General features: G+C 42.7%; 1 protein-coding gene across 1 annotated transcript in view; it reads right to left on the reverse strand.

The window, feature by feature from the left end:
- Positions 1-21,368, reverse strand: part of BLM (BLM RecQ like helicase) — a 1,689,823-nt gene that overhangs the window by 1,101,294 nt on the left and 567,161 nt on the right. Inside the window, exon 13 of the mRNA XM_044077719.1 lies at positions 492-590. Within this exon, the coding sequence (XP_043933654.1) occupies positions 492-590 (99 nt within the window). The remainder of the gene's footprint in view (positions 1-491; positions 591-21,368) is intronic.

Below are 21,368 nucleotides of genomic sequence, written 5' to 3' on the forward strand. Positions count from 1 at the left end.
GAACATTACAGACTCAGATTAAAAAATACATGCATAGAAATTAAATTTCCATAGACTTTCTAAGAGAAACTCTTGCATATAACTTTTTAGGTAACGTATCCTCAAAACTGCAGTTTAACTTCACATACCTTTCCAGCGGAGTCCTAGGAAAATTCCTAAATGATTGCATACCACAAACTATGTAAATAGCTGCATACACACAATAAAGTAACTTAAAGACAAGTAAAACTGCAGTGCACAAAAGTAATGTACAGAGAAAGATGATCCATTGGCCCTAATTTTAAGAGCTAGTTTTCCCATTGCTCTTCTGATGGACTTTTATCTACTGTAGTATGTTGAAATCGGCTCTACACACTGAACTTGACAATACAGTAGGAAATGTATTGCACTTCTGTACAAAAAAGATTAACACTAGCCACAAGCATGTTACAAAAGTTCATATGGTTGAGAATGTAAAATCATTACAAAATGATTAGGAAAGCTTCACTAACCTGGCTGACACAGTGAGCCTCATCAATAACAAAACGAGCTAGCAACTTCCTGTCATACAGATTTGTTAGGGCAGAGATCAGTTTGTTACTTGCAGAAACCTATAAGGAAACAGAATGGGTTACAAAACTCTATATGCAGATCTTGGCTGCTGAGATCTAATGAAACAAGGGAGTGCTATATCACATAAAACATGTTTTGTTACTTGTCGCTTTACTCACAAAACTAGGAATTCCAGGCAATCCCTAATTTAGCTTTGGGGAAAGAAATCTGATAGTACAGTATCTCTTCCAAGTCTTGAACAGCCTCACTGTATAATGGGAAAAAAGGAAAAACAAGTCAAGTGCTGCTATTCAAAAAAGGAATCTCAGCAGGTCTGCACCAAATTTAAAAGGTGCTCTACTGAAATCTTGCGTCTATATTATCTTATCGAAGTTTCATAATATCGAATCTGATATGGTCGACACCATATAATCGAATTCTGAAACACTGAAAGATAAAATAAATGCCTAAAAACAAAAATAAATAAAAACTTACCTTTGCAAGCAGGGGGGCAAAGCCTCCCTGCACCCCCCATGAGGGAGGCTGCGTCCCCACACACCCCCTACTTAAATATACCAACTCCGAGACCGCACTACATTGAACTAAACAGAAATCTCCCTTTACAGAGATTTCCGTTTTAACATTCAATGTTTTTTCCTTTCGCTAATCTGGTGCTGACAATATCAGCTTCGATACTGTTGGTCTTCGACAACGTGAAGTAGATCCGAAATCTCAAGACTCAAATTTCAGAGTCCCAACAGACCAAAAACAAAATACCCAAAATACAGAAGACTGCATATTTACCACTACTGTTCTCCTTCAAGCTCTTTGCAGGGCAGCAACCCCCCAAAATAGGAGGGCAATATCCACCCCCAAACTTATACATATGAACCCTGAGATCTCCATGCCTCAGAGAAAAGGGAACATTTGAAAGTAATGGTAACCTTGGGCATAGCTTTTCTAAGTGTCTTTCACCATGGTCTCTATATTTCAGTACCTGGCAAGGAGAATCCTGAAATTAACACAAGTAAAAACAGTGTGCGCGTATAAATACAGAAAACAAAATAAAAATAATAAAAACAACACTGCCAGCCGATACAACAGTCCAAGCTTTAAACACTAAGCGCTTTCACCCAATGTCATCTTGGCCTTCCTCAGGGTGCATTACTTCCAGTCAGGCCATTTAAATGCTAATAAATCAAATGATTTCACAATTCAACGTGAACATTTACAAGTCTTAAAAAATTAAAATATTCAAATAAAAAACAAAGAATAGACAATGGAGAGCTGCTAGTTGTATATATTAAAAAATATCTGTTAAAATATATACAATAGAAAACCTTTATACAATTCATAGTTGCAGTGACTAATTTCAAAACACTAGTCACACTGCAACTGTCACTAATGCCTGGCTTGGTAATAGCATCTAGTTTAAGCTGCCATGACAATTGTAGTCTCTCAACATTAATTTTTTACATCTCCTCCTCTCTGGGAAGGAATGACACGGTCAATAATAAAAAATGTAAATTACCTAAAGTTTTCACAACCTAAACTGTGCATATATATAAGGCATTTCGGTCTTATTTTTTATGTCCCTTTTATGTTTGGCTTTTCTTTCCTTTAAATTTCTTGTAGTCTTACCTACATAGAAAGCCAAACATGAGGTGCATGTTGCAATGTCAACAACTAAGTTGGTTTTACAATTACAATGCCCGGGGCAAGAAATACTTCGGCCATATCCTTCTACCACCACATATGGTCCTTCACTTATGTACTTACATAATCTACACGTTACAGTTTGTCATCTTAGATAGTTTTGACTCTTTGTAACTATAGTCTTTTCAAGAAACCCTTTTAGGTTATGCCCCCTACTTTAAGTAATTTTCGGGGAGCCAACCAAAATTTGTTTCAAACTCTCCTCAAAAAACCAAATCCCAATATCTGCTCAACATTTCTCTAAAATTCTCTCTCTCATGGTTGTATGGAAGTATTAACTTTCTTTCATTTTCCACTGCATTTTTTCCATTTAGGGATGTCCCTTTCATCGTCAAGAGAATAGGAGCAAATTTCTCAGTTCTCTTTTTCAGGACTTAATTTCTAACCTTTCCTAAAATTCTAGTCGGGTATCCCCTTTCTTTTAACATCACTATTAATTTGTCCATTTCTTGTGGTTACTAATCTAGAGATCCTGACCATTTTCCCCTTAATCACACTTCGCTTCTGGTGTGGAGGGTGACAACTGGTGTAATGAAGCAGGGCGTTTGAATAAGTTAATAATGACAGTTGAACTGTGACTTTTTTCGGCTTTTTCCGGTTAGGGGTCGCCACAGTGGATCACCTGTCTGCTCATAATTGGCAGTGGAGTTTTACAGTGTAGAGTTGCCAGCCCGGCTCCCAACCTTCCACAGAAGGCACAGACAGGCACACACATACACTTGGGGCCAATTTAGAGTCTCCAATCCACCTACAGCATGTCTTTGGGATGTGGGAGAAAACCAGAGCACCCAGAAGAAACCCACACGATCACAGGGAGGACATGCAGACTCCACACAGAAGGCACCCCAGCCGAGGATCGAACTGGAGAACATCTTGCTGTGAGGCGGCAACGCTAACCACTGCACCACCGCGGCCACCCACATGATGTTTTAAAATTAAAGTCACTGCAACTATGAATTGTATAAAGTTTTCTATTGTATATATTTGAACAGATATTGTTTAATATATACAACTAGCAGCTCTCCATTGTCTATTCTGTGTTTCACTTGAATATTTTAATGTTTTAAGACTTGTAAAGGATTTTTGTATGCATATTTTTAATTTTCACAATGAACTGTGAAATCATGTGATTTACTAGTATTTAAATGGGCTGCCTGATGAAAGTAATGCACTCTGAGGAAGCCCAGGATGACATTGGGTGAAAGCGCTTAGTGTTTAATTAAAGCTTGGACAGTTGTATCGGCTGGCGGTGGCGTTATTTTATTTTTATTTTTGAATCCTGAAATCAATGGTTATTTAAAACTACTGTTGGTAAAATGACTTGGCTAAATTAAATATTTTGGCAGGTAATGCTTGCATTACTGCCATATTTTTAAGTGCTCCTATAGGGTATGCCCTATTAAAGGCACTGGAAAAAGTTACGTAATTACCATAACATTCCATCTGTGTTGTCTATTGTCAGTCTTCCTCAGCTGATGGGCCTGGATCAGACTTGGCCACTTATATCAAACCAGAAGGATCCTAGAACTTCTGAGCTCCTCCCTTTACCCATAATGCCCTGCCAACCTAACGTACCTCAGACCAAGTTTGCTGCCCCTAGACATAAAAAGGCAACCTATTACAGAAATTTCCAAAGGCAGAAAAGAGGAAGTTGAAGCTCAAACAAGGAACAGAGGTTCCTGTACAAATCTTACATCTCTCCAGAAGCAAAGGATAGGGGCAGCTGGGTGGGATGTAGAGGAAGAATGAAAATGGACAACACAGATGGAATGTTATGGCAAGTACATAATTTTTTTCTGACATTGTCCTTTTCATTCATTCCTCAACTGATGGGACAGAGTCCCCCAGTTACTGTGACCTTGGGAAGACCTTATGGAAGGATATTCCAGAGCACTGCTGCGCCAAAAGCAACTTTATTCCTGGAAATTGAATCCAATAAGTGTGCTGAGATTAGCCCAAGTTGCAGATGCACAAATATCATCTAAAGAAGCTGTTGACTAGAAAGGTAAAGAAACAACCATAGACCTAGGGATGGGCTCTAGGAGGTTTAGACAGAAATAATTCAAATTTACTGTAGACAAAGGTTATAGTCAACCACTTGGCCAACTTAACTTTAGATACTGGTTTGCTTAATTTAGTAGGAGAAAAGGAAAACAAATAACTGGTCAACTTTCCTAACGTCTTTGGTTCTATGAAGGTAAAAAGTTGTCAATATACATCCAAAAGGTTTAACATCAAACTTTGTAGGTAAAATGTGGAACTCCCTACCGACCATGCTCACCTCAGAACCCTCACTCCTACAATTCAAAAAAAAGCTTAAACCCCATCTCAATACTCTCTGGCAATGTCCCTGTTCCAAACCTGATTAACCACTATCATTTACCCTTCTCTTACCTCACTATCCTAACCGCTTTTTAACAAGGCGCCTCGCCTTTGTAACTGACCTATGTTTTTTTTTATATGCTGCTGCTGTTTTTTTTCCCCAAGATGTGATGTATCTTTATATTGTATTTAGAACTCAACTATCTTCCTTTTTTTTGCATTAACAATGTTCATATGTCTGTTATGTACTTGGAGCTTTTCTCCCCGGGCCTCCGCTGAAAATGGACATGTATCCAGTCGGACTCTCCCGGTTAACAAATGTAAAATAAATAATAAAATAAATATGGGAAAGAAAACTGGGAGATTAATGACCTGGTTTATATTTGACTCAGAAGCTACCTTAGGTAGAAATGATGGGTTTGTTTACAACACCCCCCCTTCTTTGTGAAAAATCAGGCAAGGTGGCTATGAGGATACAGCCTGGAGTTCAGAAACTCTTCTAGCTGATGTAATAGCAACCAGAAAATTGGTCTTCCAAGATAAAAATTTAAGAAATGCTTTGGTTGAAGGCTCAATGGGGAATTGAGTTAAGGCCTGAAGCATTATTTTTAAATCCCATGGAAGCGTAGGATCTTTTAATGGAAGTATAAGCAAAAAGGCTCCCTTGAAAAAGGCCTTGCATAGTTTAGAAGACGTGAAAATAACTATCGTTAGCCCTGGTGCAAATTAGACAGGACATCCAATTGAACTTTAATAGCTGAGAAACTAGCTCCTTCATTAAAGATTGAAGCTAAAAATTCAAGGCTCACTGCACATGTGCGGAAAAAAGGTCCAGATCTTTAAGGACACAGAAGAAAAACCTTTTCCATTTACTCAAGTCTTTCTAGTAAAACCCTTATGGGAAGATGAAATACTAAGGATGGGAAAGGACTCCCTGGGCTGTCTAGCAGCTAGTGGACTTGGAGAAATCACGTGGTCAGCTTGAGGCCTGTTATATCCAAATGAGCAATGCCTGTCTGGTGAGACAGGAGGTCTGGCGTTGGCTCAAGAATCCAGGGTGGATTTTGAAGATGAGACCATAGAAATGGGAATCAAAGTTGACAAGGCCAAAATGGTGCAATGAGGATTACTGTCATCCTCAACCAAACTGCTTTCTGAAGAAACTTGGGAATTAGTGGCAAGGGTGGAAAAGCATAAAGGAGACCAGAGTGCCAATAATCAGCTACAGCATCTCTCGGTGACTCCCCTGATGGAGGGATCATGGCAAAGAACTTCCTGCACTTGTGGTTGAGGCGATAAGTAAACAGATTGCAGCACGGCTGGTCCCACTGATGGGAAATTCTCTCCACCACAATGACACAGAGACCACTCATGAGGCATCAAAATGGATCTGCTTAGTTTGTTTGGAATCGCATTAGATTTCACCAGAATGTGGACTACTATTAGAAAATGACTGGAAGAGATGGCCCATTGCCATATTCTCAGCTTCTTGTCAAACAGGGTAAGATCTGGTTCCCCCTGTTTGTTGATGTACCAGACTACAGACATATTGTCCTGCACTGCAATCATCGAGGACGGGAGAACGTCTTGAAAGGCCTGTGACGCTAGGAAGACAACACTCATCTGCAGGACACTGGTATGCATCTTAGCCTTTCGGGTGACCACATACCTTGGACTGTCCTTGCCAAGTAGTACTCCCCCTACCCAAACTGGGAAGCATTCATGCTCACTGTGGCCTTGAGCAGAGGAAGAACAAAAGGACTGCCTTTACATAGCTGGTTAGAATGAATCCACCAATTAAGATATATTTTGTACGCTTGCATGATCATAACTGGCATGAAAAACAGATGCTGGAGAATGGACCACTGATTCAACCAAGTCCATTGAAGGATTCTCATACAGTACCTGGCCAAAGGTGATAGCTGCTGCCTTAGAACCCAAAAGATGAGGCATCAGTCAGACTGGAAGAGATGAACTTTGAATCACTTTCTTGACTTGGGACTGCAGTGTAATTATTCGAGTAGAGGAAAAAGAGGCTGACTGTGTCCAAATGAGCACCTATGAACTCCAGACTGTGCAAGAGTGAGTTGAGACTTGTAATTGACTTATTCCTAGATGAGAGCACAACTGAAGCAAGCAGTCCCCTGCCTGTAGAAGTCAATACCTGGTTGGGACAGTAAGGAGCCAGTCATCTAGATAGAAAAACACCCAGAATTCTAGCAGTCTCAAGTGAGCTGCTACCACTGCCATCCGTTCTGTGAACACCCTAGGAGCTGTGGTGAGACCAAATGGCAGTGCTCTGAACTGGCAATAACTAGCTCCCATCAGGGAGAGCAGAAATTTCCTGGAACACCTGTTCATTTTGATACAAGAGTACACATCCTGAAGATCTATAGAGCACATCCAACTTGCTTTTTGCAGTAGAGGCAAAATGGACTGAACCACGTCCATCTAAAACTCTGTATACTGAACAAACTGATTAACTTGCTGAGATCCAGAACATCAAGAAGAATCTTGAATAAGTTCCAGACCATCTCTGGTCTTGGGGGGACCTCTTGGATGACTTTTTTTTCTAGCAGCTTTTTTATTTCTAGAGACATTGCCTCCCTCTGACTGGATGGAACATGAGGGAGTTTCTTCACAACTGTGGGAGGGTTAGGGAAAATGATACGATATAACCTCTGGATATTATCTTCTGCACCCACAAATCTTTTGTAATAGATAGCCAGGCTCTCTGCTGAAGAGATAAACAACCCCCAACTGCCTCCCGAGAGGAACAGTCAGGCCTTCTTTCAAGAGTGCTGATAGGGTTTATATGAGAAGGAATCTCTAATGGTTCTGCGGACTACCTCTGCCATGAGGGCAGCGTCTTCCATTCAAGTCCCCCCCTGCCCCTGGGGGAACTATTGCCACGTGAATCCTGGAAGGACCCTGGGATTTCTTAAACCACATTTTTCTACCACCTCTCTGGTTCCTAAAGAAAGGTCTTTGAGGGGCAAGGAAAAAAAAAAAAAAAACATACATCCACAGTAGACAAGGTCTTTCCCTCTTGTTCACACATGGACAGTGCATCCTTAACCTTAGGGCCAAACAGAAAAGATCTGTCAAAAGGAGCATTGACAAACAAAGACAAATCATTCTGCAAAGTCAACTCAGCGCACCCAGGTATGTCTTTTGACGGCTATGCCTGAACACACTACCCATGAGGGACCTTCCACAGACTGGCAGATCAACCTCATGGACACACTCAAGATGGATTGGAGGGAGGCCTATTGTGAGGCGGTTCCATTTCCATCCTCGGAAGACATGGACCCAGACAGAGAAATAGTAAGCTCCTTGATCAAATCTCTGCAGTCTCACAAAATGTGCCATGTAATTCAGTGACCCGAGAGCAAAGGTTGTTGAAGCATATACACACTTTCTAAATCTGCCTAACACACTAGACTCTTCATTAAGGGATTAGAAAACTGTGTTCTGCCACTTTTCTTTCTGGCTGTAGCCACAACGATGGTGGCAACTGGTACTCCCTTGCTCTACTGTGCATGGTCTTGGGGGGGGGGGGGACTAAAAATTGTATCTATTTTTTTGGGTACTGGGTCAGGATCCAGCTCCTTCCATGCCTGCCAACAGGCTAGGATTCCTTCCTGGGAGGGGATGCCAGAACACCAACCACATTTTTGTTTCAGGAGCTCCAGGATGTCTCCAAAGCAGATGTCATCAGGTGGTGACTTATGGACCCCTCCCCCTCATCAAAATCGATGTCTTCTCAGACAGATTCCTGAAGGGAATCAAGTCCCTCCTCTTACACATCCTCTTCTGAGAAACTTCCTCAGTGGGATGGTTTTGGGGAAGTGTCAGAAGAGATAATGTCCTGATGAACCAGACGGATGCTTGATCAGTTGGCTGACCCATTAGAAAGGATAGAGGCTCAAAGAATAGTATGAGGCAAGGTTGTCTAATCCAAGAGGGGAAGGGATGTCTCTCCTGTAGCCAAGGAGAAAACCCTCTCCACACCCTCAAAGGCAGAAGGCCTAAGGGAAAACACAAGTTGACTGCATCAAAGCTGCAGCACCTCAGATTGACAGCTCCTGCAATCCCACCAGCACTCCACCCGAGGAGGGGTTCAGACCCAAGCTATCAAGCTCCAAGGGGGAGAGACTGCTCCAAAAGTTTTGAAATCTAATCCAAACCCCAAGATTCAGCACCAATACTTCATCTCAGTCTCTCTCCTCTGGCTTAGAGTTACTCAATGCTGGTCAGCTCAAGAGAGTCATTGGGGTCAAAGAAAAAAACAGTCTTTGGATGCAAAGTAGATACACACAGGGATCTTGGATCCAAAGGCAAAGAACCAGAAGGTTGGATCGGAAGAGGAGATATTAGAGGGAAGTTAGATGGATGTCAGCTCACAGGCTTGGTTAGGGACAGAGCCGGGAGGACCCCCATCTGTATCTGTGCTCTGAAGAGCTTCCTCATCATCCTGTTCACATCTGCTTCTGAAAAACTTCAGAAGGATCTCAGAAAAGATGTTGTGGAAAAAGGCCTAGAGTGTCGAGATGACCCATCTTGGAAAGGAGAAAGAAGCCTAGATGGAACTGAATCCAAAAGAAGCGGCACAGATCATATCCGAAGGGACCTTAGTTTCTGAACTGTTGGATCAGACATTTTATGAAGTTTAGTAGGAGGCTCCATTGAAGGGGCCAATGTTGACAATGGAGATCAGTCTGGAGACATTTTCAGGACTCCTTTTCTTTAGGCAAAGTATCAGCCTAACCTTTATCTGACTTTGAGGGGGTTTGAACCCCAGCAACCGAAGTAGTAGATATAGAAAGCAGAAAGTACAGTTGTGTACCTACGATAAATGTAGATGTTATTCACTGTTGCAGTCATTACTCTTGGGTTATCCTGCTGGCAGGCTACCCGCACTCGGCCTGAATTCCAAAGTCCTGGTCCGGCGTCGGTTGCTGTCGCCTCTTCCCTGACGTCAATGCGCCAGGGGTATAAAAGATGCAGCCGACGCCATTTTCTTCAGTTTTTCTTGCCCCAGATGTCAGGTGCCCCCAAAAGGGTAGGCAAAATAAATTATGCCAATAAACATGCATGCAGTAAAGTAAACATTTCCTTCAACTACAAGCAAACACACCACATAGGTTGTATAGAACAGAGAAGTACAGATAAGATCCAGCAAAAGAAAGGGGGATGGAGGGAGGGTAACCTGGAGTGCAACAGTGAATACACACGAACATCTACATTTATGGTAGGTACACAACTGTACTATGTTCATCGTGTTTCACTGTTGCAGTCATTACACTTGGGTTAAATCCCAAAGCTGAGGATGGGTGGCTGTGCTAAATAGGATTAGGAGAGGCTAAAAAGCCCTGCAGCACTGCAGAGGCAAAGCCTGCTCTGGATTTAGAGTAGAGAGGTAAGTGGTAGTGCTTTGTAAAGGTGTGCACTGAGCTCCAAGTTGCAGCTTCTAAGATGTCTTTGGTTGGTACTCCTCTGAGGAAGGCTGCTGAAGTGGCTGCTGCTCTGGTTGAATGTGGCCTAATGCCCTTAGGTACTGATTTGCCACGGTGTGAGTAGCAGAAACGAATGCAATGGCCTATCCATTTTGAAATAGTCTGTTTTGAGATGGCCTTTCCTTGTGATCCTGCAGCATATGCAACTAAAAGTTGATCAGTCTTTCTGAAAGCTTTAGTTCTGTCCAAGTAGAAGCGTAGCTGTCTGTGTATGTCCAAAGAATGCAGAAGCCTCTCACCCTTGTTCTGTGGGTTTGGGTAAAAGGTAGACAAGTGAATGGTTTAGATAAGGGCCCACACTGGACACCACCTTAGGCATATATGTAGGGTTTGTCCTCAAGAGAAACCCTGTCTGGGTGGAAAATGATAAAAGGTTCCACAGCCATGAGTGCCTGTAACTCAGAGACTCGTCTTGCAGAGGTTATCTCTAGGAGCAGAGCTGTTTTCCAGGATAAGAATTTTATATCAGCTGTTGAGGCTGGCTCAAAAGGAGGCAGTGTGAGTTTTTCCAAGACATAACTAAGGTCCCATGCAGGTATTGGTGCTCTCCTTGGAGGTCTTATGTTTTTGGCCCCTCTGAGGTACTGCCTTATTAAAGGATGAGAAAAGATAGGTGGTTCCGTATTGTAATGGGCTGAAATAGCAGAGGCATGAATCATAACTGATGAAAAGGATAGGCCTTTGTGCAGCATCTCAGTTAGGTATTGTAAAATCTGAGGAATATTTTGTACAAACGTGTCAATTCCTTGTTTTTGGTTCCAAGCACAGAATTTCTTCCATTTTTCTGCATAAGATTTTCTGGTACTGGGCCCTTCTGGCCTACAAAACATCCATTACAGCTTTGGAGAGAGGAGTGTTCTGAATGGCTACATTATCCGCCATGCTGCCAGATTTAAGGTGCTGAGTTGGCTGTGCAGGATCTGATTGTTTTGTTGGGTCAGTAAGTGAGAAGTTTGAGGCAATGTCCAGGCTGGACCTTGAGACAAGTTCTTAAGGATTGGGTACCAGTGTTGGCGTGGCCAGTCTGGGGCAATCAGTATCATTTTTGGCTTCTCTTGTCTGACCTTTAGGAGTACCTTGGGGAGGAGAGGGAGTGGAGGAAAGGCATATACTCTTAGGTTTTTCCAGCTGAGGGATAGGGCATCCACTTTCCATGCTTGCTTGTGATAAGTCCTTGTGCAGAATCTCTGTAGTTGGCAGTTGTGAGGGGAAGCAATTAGATCTGTCAGGGCATCCCCATTTCCTTGTTATCATGCTGAAGACTTGTGGATCCAGTTTCCACTCATGGGGATCCATGAGGTTTCTGCTTAGTTCGTCTGCCTGAGTATTTATTTTTCCTGGCAGGAATTGCACTTGCAGGTGAACTTGATAAGTCAATGCCATGTCCCACAAATTCATGGCTTGTCTGCAGACGGGGTAGGAATGTGTGCCTTCCTGCTTGTTTATGTAACACATGACTGTAGTATTGTCCTTCTTTATCAGTAGTTGTCCTGGATGAAGTAGATCCTTGAAAGCTGTCAGGGCATTCTGAACAGCTAGCATCTTTTTGATTGATATTTAGATGCATCTGTCTTGCGGGCCATGTGCCCTGAATACATTTTCCTGCTATGTGGGCCCCCCAGGCATAATCTGATGCATCCATTGTTAGTGTCTGCCTGGCTGTGGGTAAAGTGAATGGCTGTCCCTTGTTGTGGTGACATGCCTGTGCCCACCACTGAAACTCCTGTTGCAGGCAGGGAATGAGGGTAATTAATGTTTCCAGGCTGTGGCAATGTTGAGTCCAAACACTTTTTAGATACCATTGTAGTTTCCTCATATGCAGTCTGGCATATGGAATTAGCAGAATGCAGGATGCCATGAAGCCCAAAGCCTGCAGAATTTTTCTTGCAGATAACTGGGTCTTTGTTGCCAACATTTTGAAGTAAGAAGTCAGTTGCCTTTGTTTGTCTGGCGTGAGATAAGCCATCTGTGCAGTTGTATTTAAGCTTGCACCCAGGAATATTATCTCTTGAGAGAGTACTAGTTTTGATTTATTTTCGTTTACTGTGTACCCTAGGCCAATTAGTAATCTTTTTACCAACTCCAGATGCTTTAGTAGAATGTCTTTGTTCTCTGCTCGAATAAGGCAGTCGTCCAAGTAAGGATATATTTGAATTCCTCTGTCTGCAAAATGCAATTACTGGTGCCAGGCATTTTGTGAAGACCCTGGGCACAGTAGATAAGCCAAAGGGCAGTGCAGAGAATAAGTAGTGCATTGAGCCAGCTATGAAACTGAGGTATCTTCTGCAAGATTGTCTGATTGGGACATGCAGGCATGCCTCTCTTAGATCCAAAGTTACGAGCCAAGACTTCTTGCCCAGCATAGGCAGTAGCGGCGGCAGAGTCAACATTTTGAATTTTGGAACATCCAGAAATGTGTTTAGAATAGACAGTTCCAGTATTGGTCTCCAGGCTTTGTCCTTTCTGGGCACCAAGAAAAGTCTTGAGTAAAATCCTTGTCCCTGCTCTTGTGGTACTCGCTGAATGGCCCTCATGTCCATGAGGGATGAAACTTGCTTTTGTGCCTCTGCCCACTGATTGTGTGGCAGGTCTGGCATACCTTTTGCCCTTGGCAGGGTGTGAAAGTGGAACCTGTAGCCCTGAGACACTATTGTTCACAACCCATTTGTCCTGGGAGATAATGTGCCAATTTTGTGAAAAAAGTGCTAGTTTCCCCCTAAGGGTGCTGCCAAAAGATAAGTGCTTGGTTCCAGCAGAGGAAAGTCATTGGGACTGTTTCCTGTATGGCTGTGCTTTGTCTTTTCCGCTTTTGGAGGTAGACGCACCCCACTGTTTAGGCCTGTATGAGCCTTGGGGCTGGGATCTGCCTCTAGGGCATCTGTATCTGCCTCTTTGTGGCCTGACACTGGAAAGGACCAATTCTTTGTAGGCCAGTTCCTGCTAAATCTGGGTGGCTGCACCTGTAAGAAATCCTTAACTGTCTGCATAGATTTTGCTTTGTCCTCCATTTTCTTCAACACCTCTTCTGCTTTAACACCAAGCAAAGTATCATGCTCTAATGGAGCATCTTATAATTTTGCTTTAACGTGATCAGGCAGATTCTGTTCCTTTAACCAAGCATGTCGCCTAATGACAGAACCCATAACAGCGGCCCTGCAAGACGCCTCCAGAGAATCAAAACCACATAGCAAAGTATGCTTTCCCACTTGTTCAGTTGCATGCAATAAATCTTGCATTTCTTTGCTTTCTGCACAATCAGAATTTAACATTTTCTGTTTAAGCAGTGACAATAAGTATTGCTGATATTTAAGCATATGAAATTGACAATTTAAAGCCCTCACAGCCAAGGTAGCAAAAGTGTAAACCTTTTTCCCCCATCTGTTCAGCGCCCTTGAATCCCTATCAGAGGGGATAGAGTTTTTTTGCAGTGGAAGCCTTGACCCCTTTGGGACCCTGAGAAATAGTTTCTGTGTCAGCAGCAGGGTTTTTATAAAGAAATGTATGTGAATCTGGAACCCTGTAGTATCTGTCTGGCTTGACAGGTGCAGGGGGGTAAAGAGTCAGGGGACAGGCCGGACTCTGAAAATACTTCTACAATGTCTAAAACAGGAGGGATAGATAGAGGCCTGTGCTGAGGTAGTAAAAGAAAATCTCTACGTCTTTTCTTAGATCCTGAGTAGTATTGGCTCTCCCAGTGGAAGTGCTCCCTCATGGTATGCAGGGTTTCCCCAAAAGAAAAATCCTCAGGAGGGGAGGCTAAAAGGATAGATTCTTCAGCATCGGAATCCTCATAGGGAGGGAGAGAGTATTCTTGGTCAGAAGAGGAACCAGAGGAAATGGAAATCTGTTCTGAAGATTCATATTCTGTCTCTTGCCTAGGCCTCTTCTCAGGAGGGGGATGGGAACCCCTGATCAAAGTAATTAGGTCTTCGGCCATTTTGAGCATCTGTTTTTTAGGCATGGAGGCCTGTCCATGAGCTTGCTGCACTTGTTTCTTTGTCTTTAGTGGTGCTTTAGTCTTTGCCTTTGGAGCTGTAGTCGGTTTTACATATAACTGTGTAGGCCTGAAAACACCCTCAGAAGCCGATGCCTGCTCAGCGGCTCCAGACACATCTGAGGGAATATTTTCCAAGTGTCCAGTACCTGGAGTTTCCAGAGGCCTAGTCTGCTCCACATGGGAGTCAGAAGCAGCCTGCGGCTCTGAGGTAGCCATCGTCAGGGGCTGCGAAAACACCTCACTGAGAACCGGCGACTGGCTTAGAAGAAGCCTCTTCATCAGTTTTGGACCTCGGATGCCTGTCCTTTTCCTTCCATTTCTTATGAATTGCGGTAGTCGGATGGCTATCCGATGACATGGTGTAATTAAATCTTCGGCCAAAGTAATGAAATGCAAAATCGTACCGACGCTTAATAGTGCGGTAGTTAAATCTTGCACAAAATCTGCAATTAGCGACGTCGTGATCAGGGCCTAGGCAAGGAATACAATAAGAATGAAAGCCACAAGAAATGCAATTATTAACTTTTTCTGACATCGGTCTGGAGCAAGAAAAAAGTTTCCCCAATGGGGTACTTAGCTTTAAATGAAGACTTCTGATCTGAAATTCGAACATGGAAATCTCAGGAGTCGGCCGACCGGCACTTGCAAACTGTTTCTGCTTCGGGCACCGCGCGGCAAGAAAGACTGAAGAAAACTGCGTCGGCTGCATCTTTTATACCCCTGGCGCACTGACGTCAGGGAAGAGGCGACAGCAACCAACGTCAGACCAGGACTTTGGAATTCAGGCCGACTGCGGGTAGCCTGCCAGCAGGATAACCCAAGAGTAATGACTGCAACAATGAAACACAATGAACATCTAATTTATTCTGGTGATATGTTAAGGCTCTGGTGTTAAAACCTGAGCAGATCACACAATCCACTTCAAGGTGTGCAGGACCCAGACAGTACACACATTCCCCGTGGGCATATGAACTAGGAAGCTTGTGTTCACAAGAATCATTTTTTTCAACCCAGAGGGTTTGTCTAACATGTTAGCAAAAACAACTCCACACACAAAAAAGTGCAGAGAAGCAACAGCCAACTTGTGAGACTAAAGGCAAAAACTACTCAAAGGCTATAAAGATTTTACTTATTTTTTTTACTGAAAAAGAAAATAGAAAGAAAAACTACTAACACTGGCACTAGTAGTACTCAGAGAGGAGTACAGTGAGATACCAACAATGGTACCGAAAGTACCACCAAAAACGGTGGCTAAAAACAGTAAAGAATTAATTCAGTATATTATGGGTGGAAGAAAGAAAGGCTTAAAGAAACAAACTCAACACAGGTGAAAGACAGCAAATATCCAAAAAAACGCTTGAGAGCTAAGGAATCCACATCTGCTACCAAATGGCGACAAACAAGAACTGAGATACATTTGGATGGTGGGGCATTATCGGTAAAGGGAGGAGCTCAAGAGTTCTAGGATCCGATGATCTGGTAATGAAGGTCTGACCCAAGCCCATCAGTTGAGGAAAGAACATAAAGGGCAACATCAGATCATCGATGTAAAAAATGTTTGCCATTTCTTTGAATTTAAGAAAAATGATGAATATCAAATTAAAATTAAGTGACATCTTTGTAATAATCTGAAAATCTCAAGATAACCTGTTAAAATTGGCCAGAAAGGTTCAAAGGTTTTAGACTGCTAGTCATGTGTTATTTCATACTGACAAGTAAGGCAGTTCTTTAATAATGCTTCCCTATTTGCAAATAGAAAAAATACTGTTTATTACAAAAATAAAAGTGTCATATGCTTTTTTTTGTCAGTGTTATTTCTTCACATTATTTCCACAATACGTTCTTCTAAACATTAATGATAAAGTGGGATATATACTTAACACTCCGGCCACAAATTTTACAAAGTCAACAAAACTCCAGTCTTTAGCAATTTTTACTTGCAAAGCCATATTTCACACAACTGATATGTTATAGTGTCTCATTTACTCATTAATTTTATAATGTTGATGGTCTTCTTTCTGCTCATATACATCTCCCAACACCAGACTCTGGTTCAAGTCCAAGGTACTCCTGATTCTTCTAGTCAACTCCTGCATGCTTTTCTGTTTCTTATGCATTTTCTTTTCGAACACTGGAAAAGGTTTCACTGGCAAAGTCTCTCTCTGAGCTTTATTGGCAGGAGAATGACAAGTCGACCCCTTCTGTTTACAGTTTCATTTTTTGATGTATAAACTTTACTTCATCCTTAGCCTGTTCTGCATCAAAAAATTTCTTTGATCCTCCAGGGAAAAATATTCTGAAGACAGCTGGATACAGCAGCTTGAATCTCAAACCTGCCTCTCAACTTTTCCTGATTGCTGGGAGAACTTTTTCTACCTGGTTTACAGTGAATAATCATTCTGTACAGACTCTGCTGACTCCAATTATTAATACCTTTCCTTTCTACTGCAGTTTCATTAGGAACAACTCTTTCTGCCACTACAACTACATCTTTACTAACACAGATCGTAACTGCTTTCTCACGGCCAGGTTTGCAACATAAATTTGAGTGCCCTTTCAATTAAATGTTATACTGGAATACTAGCCCATTTATTTATTTGTGCTTTCATAAAATTAATACTGTCTATTCCTTTCATTTTTGCTGGTACAGCAGATAATCACAGGTTTTCTCCATGCTTTGTCTTCTAACTTTTCCATTTTTTGTTTTTGAAGCAGTTCTTGACAAGTCTCATACTCAAAGCCTTTTCTTCATTCCAACCTCTGAATTTTGTAGTTTTATCAGTTCACCTAAAGAGCTAATTAATGCTTCCATTTTTTCCAGCCTTTTGTTTTGAGTTGGTACACTTTTTTAATGTTTCACTTGTTTTTATCACCTCGGAGTACATTTGATTTATTTTTTCCTCTAAATTAGCAAAAGCCATTGCTTGTACCAAAGTTGAAGTTTAAACTGCTTTTTGCAGAACAGCTGCAGGATGCTTCCTAGCCAGTATTTTTCTCTTCAACTTTTCTGGTTGATTTTCTTTCAGATTCTCTGAATTTCTTCTTTACTAGCATCCAAGGCAGTGTATTTATTAGCAAGCAAAAATAGTTATGTACTTAACATAACTTGGCATCTGTGTTATCCTGTGTCGTCATTCCTCACAGAAGGGTCTTGGATCAGACATTGGATCCGAGCCGGCAATGTTTAGTGCAGACAGATCCAAGGCCCAAGCTCCTCCCTCTTCCATAATCCTCTGCTGCCCTCTAACACTCAAATCAAGTTTGCTAAGAAGGCTAGGAAGGCTAATCAAAATGGGGAAAAAAAGAAAAAAAAAAAAGGAGTCTTGGACCCAACTACACTCAGTCTCAGAAAATCCAAGGAAGGGTGATGGTGAGAGGGAAATGTGAGGAATAATGACACAGGATAACACAGATGCCAAGTTATGGTAAGCACCTAACTCTTATCTGATGTTATCCATGTCATTATCCCTCACAGAAGGGTCAGTGTCCCTAGCTACCATACATCCCAGGAGGCCTCAAGGAAGGACATGCCAAAGCACTTTGGAGCCAAAAGAGGCCCTGTTCCTGGAAACCAAATTCAGCTTGCAATGAGATATAAAGGTGTGAGGACTAGACCAATTGGCAGCAGCAGAAAATTCAAGGCAGAGTCTAGCAATGAAGGCTGAGGAAGTAGCCACAGACCTAGTAAAATGAGCCCCAACCTTCCCCAGAACATCAAGATGCTTGTTGGCATAGACTGTAGAAATGCAGCTAGAGATCTATTTAGAAATCGCCACCTTAGAAACCGGTAGGCCACGTCTATTCGGGGAAAAAGCCACAAAGAGCTGATCTGATTTGCGAAACTTCTTGGTCCTATGAAGATAAAACCGTAACTGCCTGTGTACATCCAAGGTAAGTAGAATGCACTCCTTTACTGGAATAATTAGGGAAGAAAACTGGGACTATATCAGATGCTCAAAGTTATTGAACTTCGAATACAATATGATCGACACCATATCGAAGTCCAGCAACATCGAACACCTAATAAAAATATAACAAAAAGTCAAAAAATAGAACTACTTGCTTTAAGCAGGGAGCAAGCCCCCATGCACCCCCCACACCCCACACTACATAAATATTCCTACTCCAAGACTGGACTACATTGAAGTAAATGGAAATCTCCCCTTACAGAGATTTCCATTTACCACTCCGATGTTCTGCAGTTTCGCTGTTTGCAAGTCAACAATGTCAGATTCGACATTGTGAACGTTCGCGATTCTAATATAGACCCAAGAAAACTGAATACATAGTTTCAGACTGGATTCAGGAACAACCTTGGGCAGGAAGGATGGATTCGTTCTAAGAAATAATCTGCGTCTGTGAAAGTCCATATACAGAGGAGCAATTGAAAGAGCTTGGAACTTGTAAACCCTTCTAGCCGAAGTAATGGCTACCAGGAAGGTTGTTTTCCATGTCAAGAACTGAAGACTGCACAAATTGGCAGGTTCAAACGGACTGAGTTAGAGACTGCAGCACTAAGGTTAAATCCCAAGGAGGAGAGGGATCCTTAACTGGCGGTCTGAGAAGGAACACACCTTTAATGAAAGCTTTAGAGAACCTGGAAGAGAACATAGGCTCGCTGCTTCCATGAATATTAGAAACTGCTGCCAACAGGAACTTAATAATAAAAAAATTTATCCCACCTGAAAAATGAAGGACAAGAACAAGAGGATATCTGAAACAGAGGCAGAAAAGGGATCCAGATTCCTGTTCTTAGTCTAGATAGAAAACCTCTTCCATTTGCTACTGTAAACCTTCCTGGCGGAAGGTTTCTGGGAAGCTAAGAATATTCCTGATGGGGAAAGGTAGCCTGGACTGTTACAAGATCACTGTAACTGGAGAAACCATGCGGTTAGATGAAGGGTCCAAAGATTTGGAACAGGAAGCCCCAAAGGATGGGAGATCACATCCGGAAGGGGATCCAATATCCAGGAAGGATACTTCAGATGAGACCTGATGAAGAGGAACCACGGTTAATGAGGCCAGAAAGGGGCAATGAGGATCAGGCATGTCTTCATGTGATGTGCTTTCTACAAAACTTGTATATGCGTTGCAGGGAGAAAGTGCCCGGAGGACATCGCCCATTCCTACACTCTCATGGCCTCTCTCTGCACAACAGGTAGGATTCTGTCCCTCCCTGTTTGTTGATATACCAGACCACTGCCATATTGTCCATCTGAATTGCAATCATCCCCAGGGGAAGGCAGTTCTGAAAGGACTGCAATGTGATTAGGACTGCTTTCATCTCCAAGACATTTTATGTACAATTTGGTCTCTACAGGGGACCACGTGCCTTGAATAGTTCTCCCCAGAAAATGCCCCCCCACTCCAACAGAGAAGCATCCATGGTCATCGTGGTCTTGGGAGGAGGAAGGGAAAAGGGCCTGCCTAAGGTGAGATACTGAGAATGAAGCCACCAAAGAAGGTGCCGTTGCACGCACACAGACATCAGTTTTATGGACATAGGTTGAGACACAAAAGACCACTAAACCGCCAGAGTCCACTGAAAAACCCGCATATGATACCTTGCCAGAAGTACAGTTTTGTACCTACCATAAATGTAGATGTTCGAGTGCTAATGCAGCTGCAGTCATAACAGATGGGTTATCCTGCCGTCAGGCGGGTCCTCGGTCGGCCGAATTCCAAAGTCTAGGTCCGGCGTCGGTTGTCGTCGCTTCTTCCCTGACGTCAGTGCGGCACGGGTATAAAAGAACCAGCAGACGCCATCTTCTTCAGTTTTTCTTGCCCCAGATGTCAGGTGCCCCCAGAAGGAAGGCAAAACAAACTTATGTAATAATGCAATGCAATATAATCATAAAACAGTAGTTTGCAAGCAAATACACCATAAAAGAATACCCCAATCAGGTTGTATGAGGAGGTGTTTGTCATAAGGCCTGTCCCACGAGGGGATGGAGGGAGGGAAACCTGGACTGCAGCTGTATTAGCACTCGAACATCTACATTTATGGTAGGTACAAAACTGTACTATGTTCATCGTGCATACAGCTGCAGTCATAACAGATGGGTAGAATCCCAAAGCTAAAAAGGGGTGGCAGGCACTAAGTGGAACTAGGAGGAGCAAGGATGCACTGCAAGACTGCTGTGGCAAAGCCCGCTCTAGATTTAGAGTAAAGTGGAAGGTGATAGTGCTTGGAGAAAGTGTGCACAGAACTCCAAGTGGCTGCTTCCAAAATGTCCTTGGTAGGAACCCCCCTGAGGAAAGCTGCAGAGATAGCTGTGGCCCTTGTGGAGTGAGATCTGATGCTTGTAGGCACAGTTTTTCCATGAAATGAGTAACAAAAGCGTATGCAGTGGGCTGTCCCATTTTGAGATGGTCTGTTTGGAGATCGCCTTTCCTTGAGCACCTGTAGCATAGGACACAAAGAGTTGCTCTGATTTTCTGAATGGCTTTGTCCTGTCCAAATAATAACAAAGTTGTCTGTGAATGTCCAAGAAATGTAGTAGTCTTTCCCCTTTGTTTTGTGGGTTAGGATAAAAGGTAGGTAAGTGGATAGTCTGATTCAAGGCTACACTGGATACTACTTTTGGCATAAAGGAAGGGTTGGTTCGTAAGGAAACTCTGTCCTGATGGAAAACGATGAAAGGTTGCACAGCCATGAGGGCCTGTAGTTCCGAAACCCTGCGTGCTGAGGTGATAGCCAAAAGGAAGGCTGTTTTCCATGACAAATATTGCAGTTCTGTTGAAGCAGCTGGCTCAAATGGAGGCAGGGTCAGTTTTTCTAAAATGTAGTTGAGGTCCCAAGCAGGTACTGGTGGTTTTCTTGGGGGTTTTATATTCTTAACCCCTCTGAGGAACTGTCTTAAGAGAGGATGAGAGAATAAAGGAGGATCAGTGTTGTATTGTGCAGAAATGGCTGAAGCCTGGATCTTGATGGAGGAGAAGGAAAGTCCACTGTTTAACATCTCAGCTAGGTACTGTAATATTTGAGGTAAATTTAGTCCCCAAGGATTCTGGCCCGTTTTCTGATTCCAGGCACAAAACCATTTCCATTTGGCGGAGTAGGCTTTTCTAGTAGAAGGTCTTCTGGCCTCCAAGATGACATCCTGCACCTCCTTGGAGAGGAGGGTCTGTTGGGAAATCAAGGAATCCTCCATGCGGCTAGATTGAGGGTTTTCAGCCGCTGTGTAGAGTTTTGTAGTTGTGCTGGGACAACAGAAGAGGCACTAGAGGCAGGATCCATGGTGGGGAATGAGTCAGGCTCTTCAGGAGTGGATACCAATGTC

This window comes from Protopterus annectens, chromosome 7.part0 (assembly GCF_019279795.1).
Source record: "Protopterus annectens isolate FY-2018-M chromosome 7.part0, PAN1.0, whole genome shotgun sequence".
Lineage (NCBI taxonomy): Eukaryota > Metazoa > Chordata > Ceratodontiformes > Protopteridae > Protopterus > Protopterus annectens.